Source organism: Dromiciops gliroides, chromosome 3 (assembly GCF_019393635.1).
Source record: "Dromiciops gliroides isolate mDroGli1 chromosome 3, mDroGli1.pri, whole genome shotgun sequence".
Classification (NCBI taxonomy): Eukaryota; Metazoa; Chordata; class Mammalia; order Microbiotheria; family Microbiotheriidae; genus Dromiciops; species Dromiciops gliroides.
The window spans coordinates 528,483,500-528,500,953 of record NC_057863.1 but is presented as its reverse complement, the minus strand read 5'-3'; the positions used below and the strand labels follow the sequence as shown (position 1 = coordinate 528,500,953).

Below are 17,454 nucleotides of genomic sequence, written 5' to 3'. Positions count from 1 at the left end.
TTATACCACGGCTGCCTCTCCTTGCTGGGAGAGAGAATTATAGAGAATGTATTGCTTCGCTTAAAAGGTGACATCAAGAATGCAAACACTTTGGACCACTGGAAAAAAGGGAATGGTTTCCCGAATCAGAATTTCAGGGAGTCATAGTTAAAAACACTATAGTTTTGTATTCTCTTTATGTGTTAAACTCTGTAGAATGAGAGGAATATCAGAGGGACTCCATGGCCAGATAATGGAGAAGGAAAACATTGAAGATGTCTGCTATATTAGAGAAACCTACAACCCACAGATCTCTTTACGGGGTAATCAGTTTGGATCAATCTTTGTTCCTAATAAGTGTACTCGATTTTTATTATTACCCACTAGTATAATATAACCAGCAAACAATCAAAAACCCTATTTGTTTTCTCTCTATTTAACTCTTAATTTCTGAATTAGGTAGGGAAGAAATAAAGATCCAAATTATCTGTGTTGAGCAGTATGAAAACATAAGTGTTTGTAATGTTCAGTAAATGTGCTGGCAGGTGGTCTTTCCATTTACATCCATTTGCTGCAGTGTTGTGCTTGGTCACAGTACCTATGCCAGACTTAGAGATCAAAAGGATGAGACTGGAGAGCACTTTCAGCTTGGCTCTATGATGTAAGGGCCACTATTTCTTGCACAAGCTATGTGCTTGGAGAAGATTAGGGGCTTGAACTGGCTACCATAAAGCTGGAAATACCTATTTTCTTCTCCTGCCTGAAGCAAGCTCAGGTGAAAAGGAATAGGCAGGAGGTGGAAAAGGGAAGCTTCTTGTGCTCCTGGGAAATGACTAGTCTGAGGAATACTGGAAGATTAATTTGAAATCTCTATAGTAGCTCCCTATGTTTTTTCTTCTATCCTTTATTTTTTCCCCTTTTTACTTATTTTCCTTTTCTTTTCCTTGCTCATTCCTTTTGTAAATGGTTATTTCTCTATTATCCGTTCCTGGTAGGCATTTTCTTTTATATTATATTATTTAAATCTTCATTTCTATTAGATTATCTCTTTCCTGCTCTTTGATTTTTTCAATACTTTCTTTTTTAAAAACACTTACCTGAGGGGCAGCTAGGTGGCACAGTGGATAAAGCACCAGCCCTGGATTCAGGAGGACCTGAGTTCAAATGCTACCTCAGACACTTGACACTTACTAGCTCTGTGACCCTGGGCAAGTCACTTAACCCTCATTGCCCCGCAAAAACAAACAAACAAAAAATCTTACCTGACTAGAAGATCTTCAAATTCCCTTTCAACAATAAAATTTTATAATTAATTGACTAATTTCATCAAATAATATTTCTAAAGCACTATTTTACCCCTGCTATTTATCTATTTCCCTTGTCCCTATACCAAATCCCCAGGAGACATAATGCCCTAGAATCACATAAAAAAGCCATGGAATAGTGAAAATACCCCTGGATTTGGAGTCTGTGAGAAAATAATTATTAATAATGGATTTCTTCCGGGCAGCTAGGTGGTGCAGTGGATGGAGCACTGGCCCTGGATTCTGGAGGACCTGAGTTTGGGTCCAGCCTCGGACACTTGACACTTACTGGCTGTGTGACCCTGGGCAAGTCACTTAACCCCAATTGCCTTACCAAAAAAAAAAATAATAATGGATTTCTTGGGGAGACCCATGGACCAAGTTTTAGTTGGCTTCCCCCTCACCCCTTACTTACTTCAGAAAGCTCAGTCCTTGAGAAAGTTCTAATCTCTTTCAGGGCCTAATCCTGTTCCAGGAGTACAATAGAAATAGAGAATAGACTCTTTTGACTATCACACCTATCTGAATGTGCCTTTGCCCCTCAGGTGGCTCCCCATTAGGCCCTGATGTCCTCTTGGTATAGCTCTTTTTTTGTTTGTTTGTTTGTTTGTTTTGTTTTGTTTTTTGGTCATGTGAACCAATGGAATTGAATGGGTGCTAGCCAATTAACTTAAGGCTTGTGCTCTTGACCTGGACCTGCTGTCTCTTGGTGTTTGCTCTCCTCTTAGGCCAGAGTAGGCAATGTAGGGCTTCTGAACTCTCCTTGAGGCCATATGTTCTCTTAGAGACAATATGGTGTTGGGGCTTTTTAATACATAAGTAGCAATATTTTTAGAAAACCCAGCCTAGCCCCCTAATAATTTAGAAAACAAAATTCACCAACCACAAAAAACAGTTAGAAGAGTTAGGCTCAAATCCTGGCTTTGACATTTATTGCCTGTGTGATGTTTGGAATATCATTTCACTTGGGTTAAACTAGATGACCTCTAAAGTCCCTTACATTTTCTAAACATTTGATACTATGATAAGTATAAATCAGAATAATTTCTCTTGAGTAAATGCACAATGAGAGGATTAGGATAAATGAAGTATCACCATGGGAACGAGTCATAGCAGGCTTACTGGAGACAGTGGTTGTTAGGAATAGGAAACAGTGATCTTATATTTATAGCCTGTAGTATCAAGTGTATCTGAAGCTCTAACATAGGCTTCATTATCATGTCATCTCTGGATAGCTGAGATGAAAATTAAAAATCCAGACATCTCTTTGTGTCTTTGGTTCGATGGAGAGGGCAGTCAGCTAATACTGCTTAGGAAAAATACGAGTTCCTCTGTATTAACCACAAAAACATTTTATGAACCTTCATGATGTAGCAGAGGGAAACAATGATTCTTGTCACTTTCTCACTGCAGATTTATTTTTGCAAAGTGTTGCCAATGAACCTGTAGAAAAACTAATAGATGATCCAGCAAATGAAACCAAGTGCAAAAGAGAAGATGAGTTACAGGAAAAGGAAAAGCAGTCAGAGAACTAGGAAAGGTTAAGAAAAGGAAAGGAATCATAATGTAGTATGTTAATGAGTCTGGAGCTGGATGGGATCTGCCCTTAGAAAATGTCAAAAGTAGCAAAAAATCTTTCCTGTTTCCTTGTTCTGTACTCTTTTCCTTATATATGGCTTCTTTTAAACCTTCCTTCCTCAAGAGTATCCTTATGTTCTCTTTACCCTCTCCCTTATCAAAACTTGCTTTCAGGAAAGAACATGATAAATGCATTCATAATTTAGCTGTTGATACTACTAAAACCTTAGCTTATAGACTCCATTTGTCTTAATTGAGTTAAATCCAATATACATTTGTTAAAATGCATGTTATGTTTACAATACAGTATGAGGGCTGGGGATACAAAGGTAAACAGGACACAGACCTTGCTCCCAATCTAAATGGAAAAAAAAAAGACATGTACAAAATAATTATCATACAAAGGACAGGGACAAAAGGACAAAAAAGGCTCAGCAAAGTACTATGAGAAATGGGTGGAGGGGATAGTCACTTTAATCTGGAATCAAAGAAATGAAGGTCTGATTGTGGAATTTCAGGGATTAGTAAAATGAAAACAGGGTACAGTATCTGTGAATTCCTGAGAGCCCACTATATGCCATTTTACATGCTCATCCCTAAGGGTAATGGTGTTTAAACATATGGCATGGTAACTAAAGCAGTATACAGATGCACTGATGATTCTCTCTAGCACATTTTGAGAAAACAAAAAATACTTTTGCTATTTAATTCTCCTTTTTCTCCTTCCCTCTCCCCTGACTTAATCCTTTCTTCTACTTTGAAGCAAACACCACTACCTTATAGGGGATCCTTTTGAGGAGTCCTTGTTCCAGTTGAAGTAGACTAAAGAGCAAGCTGTCAGCACCATGCACAAGGGAAGGGCTAGCTACGGAACTCTAAGCAAGATTGCTTAGAGTTGAACAACCGGGCTGCCATTGTATTTAAACTGAGTAGGTGTGTGGTGAGAGATTTAGGGTGGAGGAAGAACAAAAGCCATTGCCAGTATAGAAGATTGGTCACTACTGTGGAACTTTTGTGTATCTGGATTTCAGGAAGGGCCTTCCTGAATTGTTTTGGACCCTCAAGACTGTTCACTGAGCTGGGCATTTGTGTATCTCTTTCTGTTGGGGGGATTCACAAGCTGGATTGGGGGGGGGGGTTAGTTCACCCAAAGAATTGGAGGCTCATCACGAATCTTGTAAAATAAAAAGAGATTTATTAGGAGAGAGGAAAATATGGCTGGGGAACAGATCACCATGGTAACTGTCTCACTGGAGTAAGAGAAGACCTGGTCTTTTGTATCTTTACAAAACAAAGAAAGGGGAGGGAAGGGCAAGATAACTGTGAGGGGATCTCTGAATAATGGGGTATCAGTAGGATATGCAGCATCCATCCATATCCTGCATATCATCTTGCAGAACTTGATATTGCTTACCTGGGTCATGCTGGGCCACACCTTATTCCTGAGGTGGGAGACAGAGCTGCTTTTCACTTGGGAAAGTTTTAAGGATTCTTGGGGTTTGGGGGTGAGAACTTTAGGTTTCTTGGGGTTCCATTGCATTCCCACAACATTCCAATACACTGACCCTTAGGAAGGTGGCCAGGGGGCCTTGTCTAGTTTCTGCATTTCACTTCTACAATCCATACTACCTACAAACTGTGAGCTGTGGCTGGGTCCCTCCATGGTGTTAACCTTCCATTAAGTCTATGACATACATTAAGCCTAAGTGATAATTCCCATACAGCAACTTTTTGAGAGACCACCCAGAGTCCCATATATAACATATGTAAGGTGGGAGAAAAGAAAACTTAGGCCTTATTTCTGTACTACCACCACCCAGATATTCCTCTCTACTTTTCTTATTTCACCTAGTATCTATCTTGTCTCCTATGGTATAGGGTATTGGGACTTTGGAACAAAAGCACTGAAAGCTAATTGTAGAATCTGATGCATAATCAAACTGAAGGTAGGAAAGGTGTTTGGGGGGGGGTAGGAAACTTTCCAGGTCTTACTAGGAACATTTAAAATCATAATATGTAGGTGGTCACCTATTCTACCCACTTGTAAGACTGACCTTTTGGCCAAAGGGTTCAATAAAACTTAAAAGGAGAAAAAATGCTAGATATAAATGTTACCATTCAGTAGTTATAAATCAGTCCATTTCTCTCTCTTTCTCTTTCTCTCTTTCAATCTCTCTCTCTCTCATACACACACCCAAGCAAATAAGATTCCTAGTTAATGTAGTTGTTCATGGTAAAAACAAAAGAATTGTAGGGGAAAATGATAAATGTATGTTCTAATGATTATAATTTAATAACTAAGATAGGATACTTTATGATTTACAAAGTCCCTTACATATTTATCTCATTTGATCTTGTCAATTGGACTGAACCAGCCTCTAACCTATGGATGGTTAGAGCACAGCAGGCTAGAGACAGGAGAGTCAGGAATAATACAGAAGTTTAATTTCAAGGTGAGGGAAATGGCTTGCAAGCAAGAAGACAAATTAGACATATGTACTGGGGCCCTGCCCCTAATGGGGGGACCTGAGGCAGTGTGGGGAGATCTTAATAATTATACTAATGGCTATGCAGTGTATCTGTTACAATGATAGGTAAGAACAACAATGAGTCCAGTTTGATTCATAGCAGGTCTTTATGGCTGGAACATAGGTACTTGTCTGAGCTTGTCCAAGCTAAGAGAACACCTGGTACTGGTCAAAGCAATACAATTAGTGCAAAGGGCTGTTTTTATGCCAAGTTCAAGGCACAGCTTGCTTGTTGGGCCTTAGCTCTGGAGAAAAGGGGGGGGGGCTCCTAATATCTTGAAAATCTTCACAATTTCTGGAGTCATGCAGAGTGTGTAAGTGCCAAAAGTGGGATTTGAAGCCAGGTCTCTCCAAAGTTACTGCAGGAGAAAGTAAATAACTTGTCTCCGTCATATAAGAAAAACCAAGATTTGGATTCAAGTCCTCTGAGCCCAGGTCAATATATCTCACTGCTTCATCAGTTAGGAGGCCATTCCTATAACTTCCTTAAGGACAGAAGTCCTATCTTATTTTTGTTTGTCATTCAGTGTCTAACACATGATAGGTACTTAAATGTTGACTGAAGAAAGCAAGGAGGCAAAGAATGAAGAAGAGAAGGTTCAAAGGGGTAGCTCTCACAGAAATCGAGATCCAGTACTTTTTGGAGGCAGACATGAAGAATGGAATTGCAGGATTTAGAGCTGCATTTCCCTACTTTGTCATTAATTTGCTGAATTGAACCGAAAAAATATATTTAACTTCTCATAGGAATTGGGATAAGTAGATTTTAATTGCATCATAAGTCAGGATAAATAGGAGTGGTGAATACTCTAGAGCCCCTGACATGGAAGGACCAAAAGGAGATCATTTATCACAATTGTTCTTTAGGTAAAGAGAGAATACTCTGACTAACTCATAGTGTTGTGGGAATGTAGTGGAACCCCAAGAAACCTAGAGGGCCTAACCCCCAAAGTCAAGAGAAAAGCAGCATTGTCTTCTACCTCAGGAATAAGGTGTGGTCCAACATGATCCTGGTAAGCTGATAAGCAATATCAAGCTTTGCAAGATAATATGCAGGATATGGATGGATGCTGCATATCCTACTGATACCCCATTATTCAGAGATCCCCTCACAGTTATCTTGCCCTTCCCTCCCCTTTCTTTGTTTTGTAAAGATACAAAAGACCAGGTCTTCTCTTACTCCAGTGAGACAGTTACCATGGTGATCTGTTCCCCAGCCATATTTTCCTCTCTCCTAATAAATCTCTTTTTATTTTACAAGATTCGTGATGAGCCTCCAATTCTTTGGGTGAGCTAGCCCCTCTATCCAGGTCTCAAGTCCCCCCAGCAATAGGAGAGGAAGGATATAAGACCATAAACTCCATGAATAGAGGAGCCTAATCTTTTTACTTCTTCTGTGCAAACATAGTGGTCTGCGTAATAAATGTGAATAGAAGTAAAGCCAGGCTGGGCACAAAAATGGTCTTCTTTATCATCTGTAACAACAGTGATCATAAGAGCTGACATTTTTATAGGATATATACACCATTTCATTTGAACCTTGCAACAACTTTGAGAAGTAGGTCAGGCCAGAATTGTTTTGACTATTTTCCTGATGAGGAAACTGAGGCTTAGAGAGGTGAAATAACTTGGGGAAGCAACATGGTATGGTAGAAAAAAAAACTCCACTTGGGAACAGTGACCTGGATTCAAGTCTCAGTTGTTCCACTTCCAAGCTATGTGACCTTGGGCAGATCACTTTCCCTTTTACATTATCCTGAGGAACTGGTGAGAAGGAAAGGTTTCATCTGAAGATGAAGAAGTTCTTATAAAACCCTCAGTGTTGCCACTAGTTTGTATCATATTCCACATAATGAATGAAGTGGAGAAGCAGCACAACCTGGAAATATCTGCTTTCTTTGCTCTGTTGTCATGTGTTCACAGGCTTCCAAAACATTTGCCAGAATTAAAGTCTGTTGAATAATTCTTGCTTTTACCCATATTCTTCCATTCATTCCAAATACTATTTCTAGTGGGTAGAGTTTTCCTGTCTCCTGGATAATTTCACATTCAGGAGCTAAAAGCTTTCTGATTAAACCCAGTGTCACCTTAAACAACAAGCCGTCTTGTCCAATTACACCCATTCCATTGGCTCTTCCATTGTTATCAATGCAGACCATCTCTGGTTCCCTGTCTCCCACCTGTACATTTGGTCTGTTTCTTTTGGTTGCTCCATGAAATGCCAAGTAAGACAGAGAAGTTGCCTCCAATAACAACCTTGAACAGGTCACCAGATTTAGCCGTCACAATGCCTATCACATGGTCTCCTTTAACAGGAACATATTTCTGCAGGGAGTCCACCCAGTACCCGCCTCCAGCACTACCTCCACCTCTGACGCTGCCTCCGCCTCTGATGCTGCCTCCGCCTCTGACGCTGCCTCCGCCTCTGACGCTGTTGCATCCGCCATCTCTCCCTCCGCAGCTGCCTCCACCGCTGCCGCAGCCGCAGCCGCTGCCGCTGCCGCTGCCGCAACCACAACCGCAGCCACAGCCGCCTCTACCGCAGCTTCCTCCGCCGTTGCCGCAGCTTCCTCCGCCACTGCCACAGCCGCGTCCATCTCCGCTTCTACCTCCATCTCCGCCGGGTTCTTTGTGGCGGAGCCGCCGCACTTGGTAACCAGCTGGTGGTTTCCGCAGTGCTGCAGACCCGGGCCCCGCACACCACACGCAGCATCTACTCCGCAGAGCCATCGCTGCCCAGCCCTGCCGATTCGGGCACAGTAACTCCTCCCCAGGCAGTACCCCAGCCCCAGCATGGTCCGCGCCGCTGCCTGCGGACCTGAGGCGGAGATTGGTGAGGCCGCCATCATCCTTCTAGAGCGACCCCTTGGGGACCAGAGGAGTGAGGGGAGGAAAGATGCTCTGAACTGTCCCTTCCTTTGTGGCTCTGCTAATAAGATTCTTTCGAGAATACTCCTTAATTGGCTGATCCTTCACCTGGAAGATAGTCATCTACCCAAGAGCTTCAGAAAGTGGCTTCAGAAAGGGTTGAGGAATGGTTGATATGATGTTTGCTGCCGGACGACTGTCTGTCGTGACGACTGTCACGATGGCATGCTTGCATGGATTCTGCATAAAGGATTATACTCTCATGCTTTTCCAGTCACCGGCGGAATGAAACAGGGCTGTGTGCGTGCTCCCATGCTTTTTAGCATGGTGTTTTCATCAATGTTGTCAGATGCTTTCAACAAATGCGAAAATGGCATCAAGGTCAGCTACTGAACTAATGGTAAATTATTTAATTTGAAAAGGCTACAAGCCAAGACTGAAGTGGGGACAAAGTTGGTGCATGACTTTTTTTTGGGGGTGGGGAGGGCCAATGAGGGTTAAGTGACTTGCCCAGGGTCATACTGCTGGTTAGTGTTAAGTGTCTGAGGCTGGATTTGAACTCAGGTCCTCCTGAATCCAGGACTGGTGCTTTATCCATTGCGCCACCTAGCTGCCCGGGTGCATGACTTTTTGTTCCAAGATGATTGTGCACTCAGTGCAGGCTCTGAGGCTGAGATGAAACAGAGTATGGATTGATTCTTTGCTGTTTGTGCTTATTTTGGCCTGAAAATCAACACCAAGAAAACAGAGGTTCTGCACTAGCCAGCATTGTACCATCCATTCATGCAGCCACTGGAGCAATTTTGAATGCTGTGGATAAGTTCATTCACCTTAGTAGTATACTTTCCAGGGATATCCACATAGGTGATGAGGGTGATGCATGCATTGCCATAGCTAGCTCAGTGTTTGGAAGACTCCAGAAGAAAGTGTGGGAGAGAAGAGGTATTAGGCTACATACTAAACTGAACATCGACAGCCATTTTGTGCTGACCTCATTGTTGTTTGCCTGTGAAACCCGGATAGCATAAGAGGGCCATGCCAGAAAATTGAACTGCTTCCATTTGAATTGTCTTAGATAGATTCTGAAGATTAACTGGTAAGATAAGGTACTGGATGCTGAAATCCTTGAATTGCCAAGCATTCAAACTCTATAGCAGGAAGTGCAACTCCAGTGGACTGGCCCCATAGCCCAAATGATAAACATATGTTTACCTAAAAGACAATATTTGGCTGAGAACTCTCAAAAGACAAGCACCGCACACAGGTCAGAAGTGGTACAAGGAGACTCTGAAGATCTCTTTGAAGAACTTTATTATCAAATGTGAGACATGGGTTATGTTGATAAAGGACTGCCCAGCATGGTGTGCCTGAATCAAAGAAGGTGGTATGCTCTAAGAGCAAAGGAGTAGCACAAAGGAAATGTGAGATGCCTGAATCTGGAGACATCTCCATCCCAAATGTTCAAATGGTTTGTGTTGGACCTGTGGTAGAATCCTCTGAATTTACATTGGACAGACCCATCAGTCAGTCAACACACTGTTCCTTGACCCCAACATAGTGATGTCACCGGTTTCTCTTCGAGAACAAAAAGGAAAGACAAACACCGTGTGAATTATTTTCCCTAAAAAATTAATCACCTGATGGCGGAAATAAGGAATTTTTTGGGCCAGTGGTGGTGAAATTTGGCAGCAGTGGGCAGAATGAGGAAGCAGTAGGTCGTCTGGTCATGAAGAGGGGAGGAATTCCTTGAATGAAGTTGCCAAAGGGATGAAAGGGAGGGGCTCAGAAATTAAAGGTGGATGGGTTTCCTTTGAAGTGAGCACTTATCAAGCACGTAGTGTTTGCAAGGTCTTGTCTAGGATCAGTGCTTCCCACCAATAAAACCTATTTGATACAGGTGTGACTCGGCTAATTAAGGTGAAAAAGAGCATCAAATTTCAAGTTCAAGCACCTGGCTTCAAATCCTAGTTCTGTCGCTCTGTCACTACCTGCGTGACCTGGGGCAAGGCAATTAAATTCTCTGTTTCTCAGCTGCGTCATCTGTAAAATGAGGTGTTGCACTTTATGGATTCCCACCTCCCTTCCAGCAATAGCATCCCTTCGATGCTAGGAAACCTAACTACCAGCCAGCGGCCACAAGTGGTAAATACGGGGTGTCCAAAAAGTCTTAGTGCAGTTGGTACAGCTGGGTAGCAATGACTAAGTCTTTTCCTTTTTTCACCTGCATTTTACTCTTCTTTCAGAGCTTTAACAAGACTCGGAGCAAGGAAAATTCCACTCCTTAATCGAGGACTTCCTCCTACGCATGCTCAAGAGGCTGACGTTCCTGTTTTTCCTCCCGCGCTCCGCCCTCAGGGGGGAGTGGCGAGTCTGAAGGTTTACTTTTACGACAGTCGTCAACTCGTTTTCACAGTGGCTGTCTCGGTCTCTTTTTGACAACAAGTATGGCGGCTTCCGGTAGTGGATTTGAAAGTGAGAGCAGCATGGAAGAACAGAAAGAACAGACGCAGCTGGCTCGGGCTGAGATGCTGCGACAGGTACCTGCCTCTCAGAGTCTCTTTGTACTGTCGCTTCGGGGGCCGGGGGCGCGGGGGTTCTGGGGAGCTGCTTCTCCGCGCACTGCTTCTCTCATCCCTCCCCCTACCGTTTCTTTGCCGCAGCTTTCACGCCTTCATCTCCCTCAGCTCCCACCCCGAAAGCCCTGCGTGTCACCCCCAAGCCTACTGCAGTTTTAAACCATTAAAGCTTAAACTGCGCCAAGGCTTATGGGGGGCACCTTATTTCAAATCGCGCTTACAAGTAAAGGGTTCTCGTGTACGGACAAGAGGCTTAGAAAAGAGAATGTGGGGGCGGGAGGGGTACCTGCTTCAACAGTTTAAGCCTATATCCTGCCTTTTACCTTCATTCCGGCCATTTTTTGCCCAACACCGTTCTGAATCCTCTTGCCCTTCTCCCTTTCCTCTTCTTTTTCTTTCTCCCGTCCCTCTTCTATTTTTACTTCTTCCCTTCAGCGTCTCTTCCGCAATTTTAGCCCTTTCCCCCAATTTTTTTTTATTCAGTTAACAAAAATCTGTTTTCTCCTTATCATCCTTCCCTCTCTTCAAAAGAAAACAATTCCTGTAACATATGTATGGAGACAAGCAAAACGAATTCATTTTTTGTCATCCCCACCCCCACCCCAAGACGTTTTACCGCATGCGGATGCCATCTCCTCTCTGGTCTCCCTCACTGCCCCCTCCCTTTTTTTCCATTGTTTTCCCTGATCTAGGAAATTAGGGAGTTTTCTGGGTCCATTAGTAGGCTGTCCTGATCTTTTCGCCTTTTTCTTTATTTTTCTTACGCCACGCTCTGTCTTTGGTACGTTTGAGAAACTACCACTTTAAAAAAAGGTTGAATGGAATAAACGTTGTAAGGCAATTTAATCTAGTCTTCTGAAATAGAGGATGAAGAGAAAGATTCTGAATACTAAATACATCGATTGTCTTTGGGATCTGTGAGAACTGTTTATTTTGGAACGTTAATCTACTTGTTAAATGTTTTTTTTTTCTTACTGAGTTTAAATTTCAGATAAAAGTGTATTTTGCAAATAATTTTCACTTGAGAGTCATAAATGGGTGAATAGAAAAATTGGAGTTAAGAAAAAAGCATTTCTGAGCAATTTCATAGATTAAAAAATGGTATTTTATTTTTTCCAATTACATGTAAAAATAGTTTTCAACGTTCATTTTTGTAAAATTTTGAGTTCCAAGTCTTTCTCCTTCCTTTCCCTGCCCTCTCCTGAAGCCAGCAAGCAATCTGACGTAGGTTATACATTATGATCATGTTAAACATATTTGCACATTAGTCCTGTTGTGAGAGAAGAATCAGAAGAAAAGGGGAAAAGCACAAGAAAAAAGAAACAAAAAAAGCCCCAAAACAACAAAAGTGAAAATTGTTTGCTTCCATCTGCATTCAGATGCCATAGTTGTTTTTTTCCCCCTGCTTGTGGAGAGCGTTTTCCATCATGAATCTTTGGAATTGTAGTTTCATAGATTTTTGAAGAAAAAAATTATTTTCCTTTTTATTACATGGCAAATTTTTGAGACTGTGATTAGTTGAAGGTTCAAAAGATTGTGAGGGTTTTGTACTAGTCTAGGAAAAATGTATAGATTAGCTTTTTTGAAAGCCAGTGTGATTTGCTTAATCACATTTGTGGAAAAATAAGTATTAGTGTTTCTGGCTTCTGTGAAAATTGAGCCTGAAGGAGGTTTTGACTCCCTCCTTTCTCTGCAGTCTCTCCTGGCTACTTGTTGAAATGGTGCAATCGTTACTATGGTTACAATTTTGACAGTGGAAAAAAAAATAGCAATTGCGTATCACTTTAAGATTTACAAAATGCTTTATTCATGTTATCTTATTTGATACTGAAAAGAATTAAACACTTACCTTAATGCTCCATCTTTATATAGGATATTATTGCATTTATATTAATTTGCCATTCTGAATTTAGGATTTACATCATAGGATTTAGCATGGGAAGAGACCTTATAGAAGTAGTCTAAACCTTTTATTTTACAGACAAGAAAATGAGACATGGAGGTTAAATAGAAGAAACTGGATTTGAACCCAGGTCTTCTGACTCCTGTTTTCTGCAACAGTGGTGTCTTTTCATTTTAACTTGGTAGACACAGTAATATTGACTTTCATATTTTTTATGTGGTAACATCATGCTTAATTTACTTGGTTTTCCTCTCAATATCATTGTTAATTATTTAATATTGTATTAGAAATGTTAGCTATAGGGGCAGCTAGGTGCCGCAGTGGATAGAGCACTGGCCCTGGATTCAGGAAGACCTGAGTTCAAATCTGCCCTTAGACACTTGACACTTATTAGCTGTGTGACCCTGGGCAAGTCACTTAATCCCAATTTCCTCACAAAGAAAGAAAGAAAGAAAGAAAGAAAGAAAGAAAGAAAGAAAGAAAGAAAGAACGAAAGGACGAAAGAAAGAAAGAACGAAAGGACGAAAGAAAGAACGAAAGAAATGTTAGCTATAGCAATAAGAGAAGAAAAAGAAATTAAAGGAATTAGAATAGGTAATGAGGAAACAAAACTATCACTCAGCAGATGATATGATGTTATACTTAGAGAATCCTAGAGAATCAACTAAAAAGCTACTTGAAATTATTAACAACTTTAGCAGAGTTGCAGGATACAAAATAAATCCACATAAATTGTCAGCATTTATACATATTACCAATAAAGTCCAGCAACAGATAGAAAGAGAAATTCCATTTAAAATAACTGTGGCCAATATAAAATACTTGGGAGTCTATCGCCCAAGACAAACACAGTAACTATATGATCAGAACTACAAAACACTTTTCACAGAAATAAAGTCAGATCTAAACTATTGGAAAAACATTAATTGCTCATGGGTAGACAGAGGCAATATAATAAAAATGACAATCCTACCTAAGTTAATTTATTTATTTAGTGCTATACCAATTAAACTATCAAATATTTGATAGAACTAGAAAAAATAATAACAATTCATCTGGAAAAACAAAAGTTCAAGTATATCTTGGGAAACAGTGAAAAAAAATACAAAAGAAGGTGGTCTAGCAGTACCAGATTTCAAATTTATTATAAAGTGGTAATTATCAAAACTATCTGTTACTGGCTAAGAAATAGAGAGGTGGATCAGTGGAATAGAATAGATAGAAACTACACTATACTATAGTAATCTAGTATATGATAAACCCAAAGATCCAAGCTTTTGGAACAAAAACTCATTACTTAACAAAATCTGCTGGGAAAACTGGAAAACAGTATGGCAGAAACTAGGTATAGACCAACATCTTGCACTGTATACAAAAATAAGGTCAGAATGTGTACATGATTTACACATAAAGGATGATACCATAAGAAAATTAAGGGAGTATGGAATTGTTTGTCTGTTAGATTTATGGACGGGGAAGAATTTAAGAACAAAGAAGATATAGAGAATAAAATTAAATGTAAAATTGATGATTTTGATTATGTAAAATTAAAAAGCTTTTGCAAAAACAAAACTAATGTAACCAAGATTACAAGGGAAGTAGAAAACTGGGAAAGAATTTTTTTTTTTTAGTGAAGCAATTGGGGTTAAGTGACTTGCCCAGGGTCACACAGCTAGTAAGTGTTAAGTGTCTGAGGCCGGATTTGAACTCAGGTACTCTTGACTCCAGGGCCGGTGCTCTATCCACTGCGCCACCTAGCTGCCCTGGGAAAGAATTTTTGAAACAAAAATCTCTGATAAAGGCCTCATTTCTCAAATATATAAAGAACTGCATTAAATTTATAAAAATACAAGTCATTCCTCAATTGATAAATGGTCAAAGTATTTGAACAGGCAATTTTCAGACAAAGAAATCAAAACTATGAAAAAATGCTCTAGATCATTATTGATCAGAGAAATGCAAATTAAAACAACTCTGAGGTATCACCCTACACCTATCAGAGTGGCAAATATAACAAAAATGGAAAATATTGGTTGTTGGAGGGGATGTGGGAAAGATGGGGCCCTAATCCACTGTTGGTGGAATTGTGAAAAGATCCAACCATTCTGGAGAGCAGTTTGGAATTATGCCCAAAGGGCTATCGAATTGTGCATACTCTTTGATTCCAGCAATAACACTACTAGGTTTATATCCCAAAGACCTCCCAATAAAGAGAAAAAGGCCTATTTGTATAAAAATATTTATAGCAGCTTTTTTTGTGGTGGCTAAGAATTGTAAATCAAAGGAGTGCCCATCAATTGGGGAATGGCTAAATAAATTGTGGTATATGATGGTGATGGAATATTAATGTGCAATAAGAAATGACAAGCAGGATGACTTTAGAAAAGCTTAGAAAGGCATGTATGAAATGATGTTTTGGGAATTGAGCAGAACTAAAAGAACACTGTACACAGCAATATTGTTTGATAAAGAACTGAATGTCTTGATTATTCTCAGCAATACAGTGATCCAAGGCAATCCCAAATGTCTATTAATGAGACATACTATCCACCTCCAAAGAAAGAACTGATATTGATGGAACAGACTGAAGCATGCTATTTTTCACATTCTTACATTTTTTTTTAACATTTAAAAAAAATGATTTAATTTGGTTGTAAAAAGTGACAAATATGGTGATGTTTTACATGATCATATACGTATAACTCATATCAGATTGTCACCTCAGGGAGGGGGCAGGGGAGGGAGGGAAGGAGGGATAGAGATTAGAACTGAAAACTATAAATAAAAAAATCAGTATCATTGTTAAGCAGCTTTTGCAGATACGGCCTCTTTTATTGTCATGTGCTAAAGGAACTCCACTTCAATAAGTATCATATGTTCAAATCACTGTTAAGCACAGTGGTTTTCAAAAAGAAGTTACATAGATAAAAAATGGCATACTCTCTAGTGGTTAAAAAAAAGTTACATAGATGAAAAATGGCATACTCCCTCATTTTAATGTGGAAGAAAACTTGTATTTTTGAAAATTATGTCACTAAATGCCGGGTTATGACCGACATCATAAAGCTACTTGGGAACGGGGTGGGAGGAGGTAAAGCATGTAAAGACAGATAACAGATAAGTACAGATACAGATAACTGTATTCAAAATGTACATAAAAATAAGTACAATGTAATGGAGGCAAGGGAGCACTAATTACTGAGGGAATAGGAAGGGTGTGGAAGTGGTACTTGAGCTGAGCTTTGTGCCTTAAAGGAAAGTGGAGCTGAGAAAGAATGTAGCCTGTGTCAAGAGAGATGTCATGTTGCAGGCAGGAAACAGCAAATAGGCCAATCTGGTTGGAATGGTGAGCATATGAGGAGAAGAAATATGAAATCAATTTGGAGAGAGGTAGAGCCAGAAAGACCTGATATTCAACTCCTGTCTTTTAAAAAATAGAATCATTGGAAGTCTTAGTAAATAGGCATAACATGACACTATTTGAATCTCTGATGTATTCAGATCTCCTTTGTACAGATTGAGGAAACCTAGAATTCTAGAACATTAGTTTATTTAGCTTATACTTTTGTATTACATATACCTTTTCTTCAGAAATCTGACTTACCTATTGTTCATGTTGGAGATTTAGAAGGTTATTTTTAGAGATGAATTTACATATATAATATTTAAACATCTTCTACTTTTTTGGGAGTCATTTTGATCATATATATTAATATGTTTATGGAAGAATGACAAATATTAGTATAACATTTTTTTGAGTGCTGACTTACTGAAAGATAACTCAGATTAGAATGGTGAAGAGTAGATATGGAAACCTCATGTTTTTAACAGCCTAATTCTATTTCTTGTGAGCATACAAATCATGTTTTCTTCAAAATTCACTTCCATTTCCTACATTACCATTTATATTTAAAGTCCATTAAACATTTTCTCATATGGAAGCATTAGAATTAGTTTTCTGGCATATGAGGGCACTCTCTGCCTATTCTGTAGAAATTGAATTAACCTTTTTTTTTTTTCTTTTGCTGTTATTGAATAAATACTTTTTTTTTTGATTGAAAGTAAAAAAATAGGGTGGGGGGAGAGGAAGCTTGTCATTAACTCTCTAAGATCAGAAGATGAGATTCTCAATTGGTTTTTTATTCTTTAATAAAGTGTTTTTAAGGATACCTAGTATGAGTAGTACAAGGTCAATGATTGAATCTCTTTCCATAGGTACTTTTGTACTGTTATTATTATTATTATTATTATATTTTTTTGTGGGGCAATGAGGGTTAAGTGACTTGCCCAGAATCACACAGCCAGTAAGTGTCTAGTGTCTGAGACCACATTTGAAATCGGGTCTTCCTGATTCCAGTCCCAGTGCTTTATCTACTGCGCCACCTAGCTGCCCCTATTGTACTATTATTTATTATTATTATTTTTGTACTATTATTTTTAAAGAAATACTTTTATGGAAAAAAATTAAGCATTTGCTTTTCATTTGCAGCCATGATTAGTGAATTGGGAGTGTATAATGACGACTCATGTATCATTTTTTTCCTCTCTCTCCCTTTTCATTCAAGCAGTTTTAGGTAATAGTCATGCCCTATTCAGATAGTTAATGTTTGTATTAAGATTCTGGGGGGGGGGGAGGCAGCTAGGTGGTACAGTGGATAGAGCAGTGGCCCTGGATTCAGGAGGACCTGAGTTCAAATCCAGTCTCAGACACTTAACAC

General features: G+C 39.6%; 1 protein-coding gene and 1 pseudogene across 1 annotated transcript in view; one reads left to right on the top strand and one right to left on the bottom strand.

Moving 5' to 3' along the window:
* Positions 1 to 7,187: 7,187 nt before the first annotated feature.
* Positions 7,188 to 8,712, bottom strand: LOC122749784 (annotated as a pseudogene).
* Positions 8,713 to 10,604: 1,892 nt separating this feature from the next.
* The window catches only part of CWF19L2 (CWF19 like cell cycle control factor 2), a 127,221-nt gene continuing 120,371 nt past the window's right edge, over positions 10,605 to 17,454 (top strand). Inside the window, 1 exon segment of the mRNA XM_043993680.1 lies at positions 10,605 to 10,794. Within this exon segment, the coding sequence (XP_043849615.1) occupies positions 10,702 to 10,794 (93 nt within the window). The 5' untranslated portion in view covers positions 10,605 to 10,701.